This window comes from Pan troglodytes, chromosome 1, assembly GCF_028858775.2.
Source record: "Pan troglodytes isolate AG18354 chromosome 1, NHGRI_mPanTro3-v2.0_pri, whole genome shotgun sequence".
NCBI classification, from domain to species: domain Eukaryota; kingdom Metazoa; phylum Chordata; class Mammalia; order Primates; family Hominidae; genus Pan; species Pan troglodytes.
In genome coordinates this window covers 203,212,924-203,223,710 of record NC_072398.2, presented here as the reverse complement: position 1 = coordinate 203,223,710, position 10,787 = coordinate 203,212,924, and the positions used below count along the sequence as shown (strand labels likewise).

Sequence of the window (10,787 nt, the reverse complement as noted above, 5' to 3'; positions counted from 1 at the left end):
ACCATCAATAAGAGAATGGATAATCAAACTGTAAGTATATTTATATGAGGAAATACTAATGAGTAATAAAAAAAGACCAAACTACTGATATATGTGACATCATGGATAAATCTCAAAAACATTGTGTTAATTGAAAAAAGCCAAACAATAAAGAATATATAAAATATGAAGTCCAAGAGCAGACAATGCTAATCTGTAGTGATAAAAATCAGAAAGTAAAGGCCAGGTGCAGTGTGGCTCATGCCTGTAATCCCAGCACTTTGAGAGGCTGAGCCAGGCGGATCATTTGAGAGGCCGAGGCGGGTGGATCATTCGAGACCAGCCTGACTAACATGGTGAAACCCTGTCTCTACTAAAAATACAAAAAAAATTAGCTGGACATGGTGGCGCATGCCCATATTCACAGCTACTCGGGAGGCTGAGGCAGGAGAATCGCTTGAATCACGAGGTGGAGGTTACAGTGAGCCAAGATCGTGCCACTGCACTCCAGCCTGGGTGACAGCGTGAGACTCCATCTCAAAAAAAAAAAAAAATCAGTAAGTAACTTCCAGTGATGAGGGAAATGGATTAAAAAGGAGCATAAGTCAAGGAAACTTTCTGGGGTGATGATAAAAATGTTCTATCTCTTGATTTGGGTGTGGCAGTTACATGGGTGTGTACAAGTGTCAAAATCCATTGAGCTGAACACTTACTATCTGTGCATTCGACTGTATATCAATTATAACTCAATAAAAATTAAATGTAAGGGCTGGGTGTCATAGCTCACTCCTGTAATCCCAGCACTTTGGGAGGCCGAGGTGGGTGAATTGCTTGAGCCCAGGAGTTTGAGACCAGCCTGGGCAACATGGCAAGACCACATCTCAACAAAAAGTACAAAAATTAGCCAGGTGTGGTGGTGCGTGCCTGTAGTCCCAGCTACTTGGAGGCCTGAGGTAGGAAGATGGCTTGAGCCAGGGAGATTGAGGCTGCAGTGAGTCGAGATCACGTCACTGCACTCCAGCCTGTCTCCAAAAAAAAAAAAAAAACAAAAAGTAAATAAGTATAGAAAAATGCTGCTTGGTCCTAAAAATGCTCCTATGAACTATACCTGATTTTTGGAACACATATATTTGGGTATATAGTTAGGAGTAGAATTGCTGGGTCAGAAGGTGCATGGGAATCCTGGCTCTGTCACTTAACAGCTGTATGACATTAGGCAAGTACCCAGAATCTCTAGTTTCTTTATCCGTACCAAGGAGCTAATATCGCCTTGATGGGTGCAAACCCATGAAGACTACTTTCGTTAATTAACAAAAGCATGTAGAGCTGAGAGACATTTTCTTTAAAGCCATAGATTTTTAGAAAATTTGTTGCTCAAATTATCAGTAAGAATGGAATATACCACTCTTACCTGGAGGATCAGTTACTTTGATGCAGAAGAGCAGCCTCAATTTCTAACGCAGGTGCAGAGCTTCAGATAAGGGGTTTCCAGACACAACATTCCACATTTATCTTGGCATCATGGTTTCCAAGGAAACAGGATCTTGTTAGCTGGGGCCTGATGATAATCCCTTTACACATAGCCTGGTGTGTTTGGGGGCTATCAAAACACTGCTTCTTTAAAAATTTATCTACATTTCTTTCCCCCAAATCCTGGAATAACTCACTGTCTTCCTGTGTTTTGTGACATGCTCCATGATTCTTTTGGTGTGCAGTTTCCCTTGCAGCAGCAAGTTAATAAACTTAACTTTGTCTGACTACAGGTGGTCTTTATCAGATGGGCTTTATCTTGGAGATTACTGATAACGTACACAAAATGTGTTCATACTGCCTGGCACCTAACAGGCATTTAAGCAATGATAAAATTATTATTTTTATTATTCATGTGTTAATTCAATAAATGTTTGTTTGACATCCAGTATTTGCAAGGCACAGATTTACTGCTATGACAGGTGCTCACTGCAACCTCTGCCTCCCAGGCTTAAGCTACACTCCTGCCTCAGCCTCCCGAGTAGCTGAGACTACAGGCTCAGGCCACTATGCCCAGCTAATTTTTGTATTTTTGGCAGAGATAGGGTTTTGCCATTTTGCCCAGGCTGGTCTCGAACTCCTGAGCTCAAGCAATGATCAGCCTGCCTCATCCTCCCAAAGTGCTGGAATTCCAGTTGTGAGCCACCGCACCCAGCCTAAAAACCACTTTTATTTTACATGGAGAAAGAAAACAATATTTTTAATTCCTAAAAGAAAAATACCTTTACTGAACTTCACTTTAAATAGTGTCAAATGTAAATGAAAAAAATCATCAGTACTATTATATAGGTAAAAAAGTGCAATTTACATGACTTGCTATAAGATTTGACATAAAACTACAGATTCTAAGAAACGGTAAGGTTTTATAATAATAACCAAAACAGGCCGGGTGCGGTGGCTCACGCCTGTAATCCCAACACTTTGGGAAGCCAAGGCGGGTGGATCACCTGAGGTCAGGAGTTCGAGACCAGCCTGGCCAACATGGTCAAACCCCATCTCTACTAAAAATACAAAAAGTACCCGGGCGTGGTGGTACACGCCTGTAATTCCAGCTACTCGGGAGGCTGAGGCAGGAGAATCGCTTGAACCCAGGAGGCGGAGGTTGCATTGAGCCGAGATTGCGCCATTGCACTCCAGCCTGGGCAACAGAGCAAGATTCCGTCTCAAAAATAAAATAAAATAAAATAACCAAAACAAGAGTCCCCAAATGTCATCCGTCTCTTTCTAGAGACAGGGGAAAAAAATGCTCTCATAAATTCTCCAAAGAAAAATAGAGATAGTCACCCTTAAAAAATCCTAAGGCTGGTGGGTGGATTGCTTGAGCCCAGGAGTTTGAGACCAGCCTGGACAACATGGCCAAACCCCAACACTACAAAAAATATAAAAATTAGCTGGGCGTGGTGGCGCACGCCTGTAATCCTAGCTACTCAGAGGTTAGGTGGTAGGACCTCCTGAGCCCAGGAGAAGGAGGATGCAGTGAGCAGAGATCGCGCCACTGCACTCCAACCTGCGTGACAGAGCGGGACCCTGTCTCAAAAAAAATAAAATAAAGAAAAAATCCTAAGGCCACATACAGGCTCATTTACTTTGGGTCTCCTTTCATCCAGGTAAGCAGCTTTCTGTCTTTGCATTTTCCAAAGACTACAAAGCAGGCTGGGGTGGGGTGGAGTGGGGTGTAGAACACAGGAAACGCAGCCAGTTCCCCTTCACTTCTCACTATCTTGATCTCCTCCCAAACCAAAATCCTATGTCTTTCCTTTTAACACAGGCTTACAAAAATGCAGTTTTCTGTGGGAACATTGAGGTCATGCATTCCAAATTACTTAAGGGAACGATTTTTAAATTTTAGGAATCTAGTTCTCCAACATATCCCGGCTTGGGATATAGATGAACGAGCTATTTGGGAGAGATTTAGACGAGAATGAATTTTAGAGAAGTAGCGAGGTGAGGAGAGAGTCAGCTTAGCGTTTGGGTTTTGCAGTCAAATTTCAGCAAGGCGAACTAACCTCGCTGGTCTTAATTTTCTCATCGGTAAGAGGGAAAATAATAATGCTTACTTTGATGAATTACTTTACTTCAACATTTAAAAAACCGACTCCCGTTATCTATTCTAATGATAAAAATATAGATAGAGCATCGTCCCCTGCTGTGAAAAATCTTATGAACAAGTGAATTGCGGTGAGGATTCACATAGTATGTGCTCAATAAACATTATTTTATTGTTTAGATTAGAAGAGGGGTGGAGGGAGAAATGAAAGTGGTTTGGAAACCCCAAACACTACCAAAGCCCTGGGGATGGAAGTAGAGAGGAATTTCGGGTTACGATTTGGTTCCGGGTCTGAGTTTCAACGTTGAATTCTCCCATATTTGGGCCTGAATTCTCAGAACAGAATAGGATGTAAGGGCTGAGATCATCTGGTACAGTTTTATGCAAATCGAAAATTCTTGCCTCTTGTCACTGTGCCCTGGCGAGAAACAACACCTCCACCCAAGCTCATCCAATCTCAGCCCCAACTAGGTGACGTCATCTCCCCGCCCTGCATCCCCAAGCCTCGGGGAGTCCTGTCTCTAAGCTCCAGTCCCAGCTCCAGTCCCAGCTCCAGTCACAGCGGCGCCTGCGCACTTTGGACCGGGGCGAGGAGGACGCGTGCGCGCCGCGTGAGGGCGGGGCTAGTGCGCACGCAGCCTTAGCTCCTTCCCCGCCCTTGCTCTTCCCAGTTTCTCCGTCAGCCTGCGGGTCCCGGCTGGCGGCTGCTTCCGGTAGGAGAGCGGTGTAGAGCGAGCAGGTCTCAGCTCCTCGTCATGTCATACGGTCCCTTAGACATGTACCGGAACCCGGGGCCCTCGGGGCCCCAGCTCCGGGACTTCAGCAGCATCATCCAGACGTGCAGCGGCAACATCCAGCGGATCAGCCAAGCCAGTGAGCCGGGGTACCGAGCTGGGGGGCGGGAGCTGTCCCGGGGACAGGCCTGGGTGAGGCTGCCGGGACGCAGGGCCCGGCTGGGGCTACGGCCGAGGCCACACCTGGGGCTGTCTCGGGCTGTCCACCCTGGGGGCGGTGGGCTGCCACCCCCCAATCTGTCAGGCCCGGGTTGCCCGAGGGTCCCCGGCCCCAGCTGAAGCTTGAGCTGCTTCTCTGGAGTTCTGCCCCCACGGTGCTGGGACCAAAACAGCCGACTTGACAGCCCGAGGGTGGGAAGGGGAGTGTGTGTCACCTCGAGAGCTGTGAGTGCGTTGACTTGGCGCAGTGGTCAGCCGAGTTTCTCCTGTCACCCACCTTCCTCCCCACCCACCTCGCTTTCCTCTTAGACCAGTTTGGATGGGGTTGTTTACTGATTTAGCCTTTAGGTTTACATTCTGCTCAGCCCCTGGCTCCTCGGAAATCAGCAACTTTCAATTAAGGGAAGTGGAGAGTGCATGTGTTTGGGTGACTTCATACACAGTTCTTCCTGTAATGAATTCGGAAATCAGACACAATGACTGGTATTTGAAAGGTGGGATGACTTCGTTTTAATAAAGAGAATTCACCAACAGCATTTCAATTTACATTATTTTGTCTTTTTTAACAAATAATTGGGGTGTATTTTTGGATTTCAGGCAGATGAGGCTTTTGTTTTCCTTCCCTACTTAGCTGCTCTTGAACAAATCTGGTACACAGGGAAGCTAAGACACTTAGCCACAACCACATAGCAAGTAAGGCATGGTAGAGTTGTTGGTGGAATTCAGAATGCTATTGCTTGTCTTAAAACTCCCTCCTCCCCATTAGGGTCTGAGTGAAACTGTAGCTGAATGAGTCAAATACAGGGTGTTTCTTGTGCTTGAAAATCATCTTGGAGCCTTATAAACAGGAGATCAGCAGCAGCTTTACTTGGAAAGAATGGTGGTCATCATCCTTGTTGTTTATTATTGTTTTGTGAGCTTGGCGTACTCTGTTAATAGGTAGAACTAGTTAGTCCTGAATTACAATTATATTCTATATTTTAAAGAGTGTCACTTTGCTTTCGTTTTTAAACTTTTAAAAATTTTTCTTTTTTGTAGAGATGAAGTCTTGCTATGTTGGCCAGGCTGGTCTCAAACCCCTGGGCACAAGCACTTCTCCCACTTTAGCCTCCCAAAGTGCTGGGATTACAGGCGTGAGCCACTGTGCCCAGCCTAATTTTTTTGATTTAAAAAAATTAAATATTTTTAGTTTATTTTTTCGAGACAGAGTCTACTTCTGTCACCCAGGCAGAATGCAGTGATCTGAGTGAAGTGGTACAATCCTAGCTCACTATAACCTTGAATTCCTGATCAGCTTGCTGAGTAGCGAGGACTACAAGGATGCATCTACCGTGCCAGGCTAATTTTTAAATTTTTTGTAGGGATGGGGTCTCACTATGTTGCCCAGGCTCACTTTGCTTTTAAATCTAAATGTATATTGTAGAATTTGAGAAGTAGAAAGTTTCTGATCAAAAGGGATTGAGACTCTGGAAGTGAAAGGAAGAATATGTGGCCTGTTAAAATCCAGAAGTTAAAAAAATGAATATGACCACTGGTTAGAAAGTATAGTACTTTTTGTTCCAGTTTCCTTTTGTGAAGGAGCTGTAATACAGGTTAGATCAGAAAATTCTAGTTCAAGGCTGAAATTTTCTTGTTGAAGCAAATCTAATTTTAATATCTATTTGCGAAATATTCATTCAACATGTATCCATCTATCCATCTTCATGTGTATTTTATATATATATAAAACCAGAATACTCCCAAAGGTAGATCCGACATACAGTTTTAAATTTAAATTTAAATTTTTATTTTGAGACAGGGTCTCACTCTGTCACCCAGGCTGGTATGCAGTGGCATGATCTCAGCTCACTGCAGCCTCAACCTCCCTGGCTCAAGCAGTCCTCCTGCCTCAGCCCTACAAGTAGCTGGGACTACAGGTGTGCACCACCACGCCCGGCTAATTTTTATATTTTTTGTAGAGATGGAGTTTCACCATGTTGTCCAGTCTGGTCTCGAACTCCTGTGCTCAAGTGATCCACCCACCTTGGCCTCCGAATAGGCCAGGATTACAGGCATGAATCATCATGCCTGGCCTTCAACATATATTTATTTGAGTATGTAGTAAGTATAAGAACTGGCATGGATCTTTCAACAGGGAACCTGCAGAGTTCATAACCAAAATATAAAGTTGAAAGGGATTGGTGCTATAGAAGACATGTAAATAACATGCAGGTATTCTGGGAAGAGAGAGATTGTTTTTAATTGAGAAGGCATTATGGCATTTGAGTTATGTCTGGAAAGAGGATGGAAAGATTTGGACCTTCGAAGGTAAAGAGGAGAAGAGCATTCCAGGAGGGAATAAAATGAACAGGCATCATAGTGGGGAAGCATAGAGTATATCTAGAAGAGTAATTTAATTTGGCTAGAGTGGTGGATTCCAGAAAGTAGTGGGAAAAAAAGGATTGAAAGGTGAATTGTGGCCCAAACATGAAGGATGTTAAATGCTAAGCTAAGGGGCTTGGATTTAGTTATTTAGGAAAGTGCGAATTGAATTCAAAGGGAGAGACTGGAATCAGAGATACCAGTTAGGGCTGTGAAAATGAAAAGAAAGGATAGGAGAGGTTTCCTTGGTGATAGAATTGGTAAGATTTACCTATTTATTGGGCATTGGGCCTCAGGGGATCATTTAAGTCAACTGTTAGTAATATTAATAGCTAACATTTGAGTACATACTGTGTTCCAGGCAGTATGAAAAGTGCTTTACATACATTATCTTATTTTATAACAACTCTGAAGCACCAGTATCATTTCCATGTTATGTATTAGGAAACAAACTAAGAAAGGTTAAATAATTGCCCTGCTAACAAATGACAATATCTGAATTTGAAACTAGGTCTCTTATGACCAGCAATTTGTCTTTTTATATTTATTAATATTACAGTTCTGGGCTGTGCTCAGTGGCTCACACCTGTAATCCCAGCACTTTAGGAGGCCAAGGAGGGAGGATTACTTGAGGCCAGGAGTTTGACACTAGCCTGGACAACACAGTGAGACCCCATCTCTACAAAAAAAAATTTAAAAATTAGCCAGACATGGTAGCATGTGCCTGTAGTCCTAGCTACTCAGGAGGCTGAGGCTGGAGAATCTCTTGAGCCCAGGAGTTGGAGGCTGCAGTGAGCTGTGATTATGCCACTGTACTGCAGCCTGGGTGGCAGATCAATACTTTGTCTCTAAATAAATAAATTAAAAATAAATCAATCAATAACAGTGCTATAGCAGTTAACACTTCAGGTTTACAAGTATGCAAATAACTTGTTTTTTCACTCTCCAGAGGACACTCGGTGGGGGAAATACCTGAAGCCGTGGTGCTTTCTCTTCTCGTGGTGTGTTCATCTCCTCTGCCAGATTGTTAGCTCCTTTGAGTCAAGGGACATGACTTATTCATCTTTATATTTCCAGTACTTATCTCAGTCCCAAACATATGAAAGATTCATTGATCCACTATGCAACAAATATTCCTGGAGCACCTGCTGTGTGCTGGGGTGAAGCAGAACAACAGATAAAATCCCTCCCCTGATTGTGTGTATATGTGTGTTTCTGTGTGGGGGGGGAGTATGTATACACACATACGTACATACACATATAAATAATGTCAAGTAATAATAAATGCTATGAAGAAAAAGCAGGGTAAGTGGGTAGAGAGTCAGGGAAGAGGGAGGGTGGGTGCATTATTTTAGTTGATCAAGGAAGGCATCTCTGAGGAGCTGACATTTGAGTGAGTAGACATTTGAATGAAATGAGCAAGAGCTGTGTGAGTAGCTGGGAAAGGCATTCTAGGTAGAGGGCAAAAGCAAGGACTTTGGTGTGTTCAAAGAAGAGCAAGGAGGCTAGTTTGGCTGGAGTACAGTTAGAAAAGGGAGGCAGAATAGGAAAAGAGGCCAGAGAGGTAACCAGGGATCACATTATATAGGATCTTGATGCATAATAAATTGTATCAAATTGATTTGAATGAATGAGGCATTTCTACCATTTTGGAACTCTTCCTGCCTCTTTCCCCTTGTACTGTGTAGTACATACCATATCCTATGACCCTAGGCAGTATGAGTTGAGATTCTTCCAGGCCGGACACGGTGACTCACGCCTGTAATCCCAGCACTTTGGGAGGCTGAGGCAGGCGGATCACAAGGTCAGGAGTTTGAGACCAGCCTGGCCAATATGGTGAAACCCTGTCTTTACTAAAAATACAAAAAAATTAGCCAGGCGTGATGGGGCACGCCTGTAATCCCAGCTACTTGGGAGGCTGAGGCAGGAGAATTGCTTGAATCCGGGAGGCGGAGGTTGCGGTGAGCCGAGATTGCGCCACTGCACTCTGGCCTGGATGACAGAGCGAGACTCAGTCTCAAAAAAAAAAAAAAAGAAAGAAATTCTTCCTTTGGAATTGTTTGGTGAGAAATGGGAAATCTGAAATTGATGGGATGACGTTGCATCTACTCAGTTATCAAGCTAGTGCCTATCCCCAAACCTCTCCAAGAGGCCAGCACACCCAAATATACCCTTAGAATATGAGCTCTCAGACATATATATTACCCACACACCCATACAGCCCTGCAAGGACTTGTACCCATTAAAAGTCTGAGAGAATAGTTATTCTTTTTTCTAAACTGTTCAGCCACAGATGTGGGGTTGGAATTGCTGAGCACATCAGCCTGAGATAAGGCAGCTCACTGCGTGGGTTGTTACAGGTACAGCTAAGGTTGACTGCCTGGTACAAGTGGTGATTATCAGTATGTGTTGGGTACAGAGGAAAAATATTTGACTTACTGTGGAACAAAGTGTCTGGGCAAGTATTGCTGAGGCAGATATAGCTGAAAACCTATTAGCCTCAAAGTTAACTCTGAAGGGATTAAAGAACAGCATTTCTGACTGGGCGAGGTGTCTCACGCCTGTAATCCCAGCACTTTGGGAGGCCGAGGCGATCGGATCACCTGAGGTCAGGCATTCGAGACCAGCCTGGCCAACATGGCGAAACTCTGCCTCTACTAAAAATCAAAAAGTAAGCCGGGTGTGATGGCAGGCGACTGTAGTCCTAGCTGCTCGGGAGGCTGAGGTAGGAGAATTGCCTGAACTGGGGAGGTGCAGGTTGCAGTAAACCAAGACCAAGATCGCTCCACTGCACTCCAGCCTGGGCAACAGAGCGAGATTCCGTCTCAGGAAAAAAAAAAAAAAAAAAGAACAGCATTTCTGTTCTTTATTTTGCTAATTGATGTGATCTTGTTTACTAACAAAATAAGAGGAGTGGAGGTCTCACTCTGTCACCCAGGCTGGAATGCAGTGTGCAATCGTAGTCCACTGTAACCTCAAACTCTTGGGCTTTAGCGATCCTCTTACTTGAGTCTCCCAAGTAGCTAGGACTACAGGCATATGCCACTGCGCCTGGCAGGTTGTAAAAGTTTTTTAGAGACGGGGGTCTCGCTGTGTTGCCCAGGCTGGTCTTGAATTCCTGACCTCAAACCATCCTCCCACCTCAGTCTCCCAAAGCAAGAAGAGTTGAACATTTAAAATTGATTATTATGAAATCCTTGGGGTTCTACTTTCAAAGTTATTTTCATGTTTGCCCCTTATTTTTTATGTTTCCTTGCTATCCTCTTAAGTATTCATCAGCTCAACATCTGTATTTCAACAGCATATTCATAGTGTCTCTGATTATGGTCTCGCCCCATTCTAGTTTATACTGATAGTGCTATCACTATGTCTAAAGTCCTGTTTTTATTATACTGCTCACTTCCTCAAGAGCCTAAAGTGGCTCTCTGTTGTCTATTGAATCAGATGGTTTTTTTTGTTTTGTTTTTTTTTGAGCCGAGTCTCACTCTGTCGCCCAGGCTGGAGTGCCATGGCACAATCTTGGCTCACTGTAACCTCCACTTCCTGGGTTCAAGCAGTTCTCCTGCCTCAGCCTCCCGAGTTGCTGGGATTACAGGACCTGCCACCACGCCCAGCTAATTTTTGTATTTTTATAGAGACAGGGTTTCACCATGTTAGCCAGGCTGGTCTCGAACTCCTGACCTCAGATGATCCACCTGCCTCGGCCTCCCAAAGTGCTGGGATTACAGGCATGAGCCACCGTGCCTGGCCTGAATCAGATCTTAATATTTCACCTTGCTTTCACTCCCTGCGATCTTAACCCAAATTAGCCATATTTTCTACTCTTCCTTACTCTTTGCTAGGAAGGCTATTTTCTTTATGTTTCTCAACTCTATCTTTCAGTTTATATTTTGCTCATTTGGTTCCTCCTTTTTTTT

The 10,787-nt window shown here is 44.0% G+C and overlaps 1 protein-coding gene across 1 annotated transcript in view; it reads left to right on the top strand.

The window, feature by feature from the left end:
- The first annotated feature begins 4,048 nt into the window (after window positions 1-4,048).
- Window positions 4,049-10,787, top strand: part of STX12 (syntaxin 12) — a 51,317-nt gene continuing 44,578 nt past the window's right edge. The window contains exon 1 of the mRNA XM_001150284.6: window positions 4,049-4,429. Within this exon, the coding sequence (XP_001150284.1) occupies window positions 4,312-4,429 (118 nt within the window). The 5' untranslated portion in view covers window positions 4,049-4,311. The remainder of the gene's footprint in view (window positions 4,430-10,787) is intronic.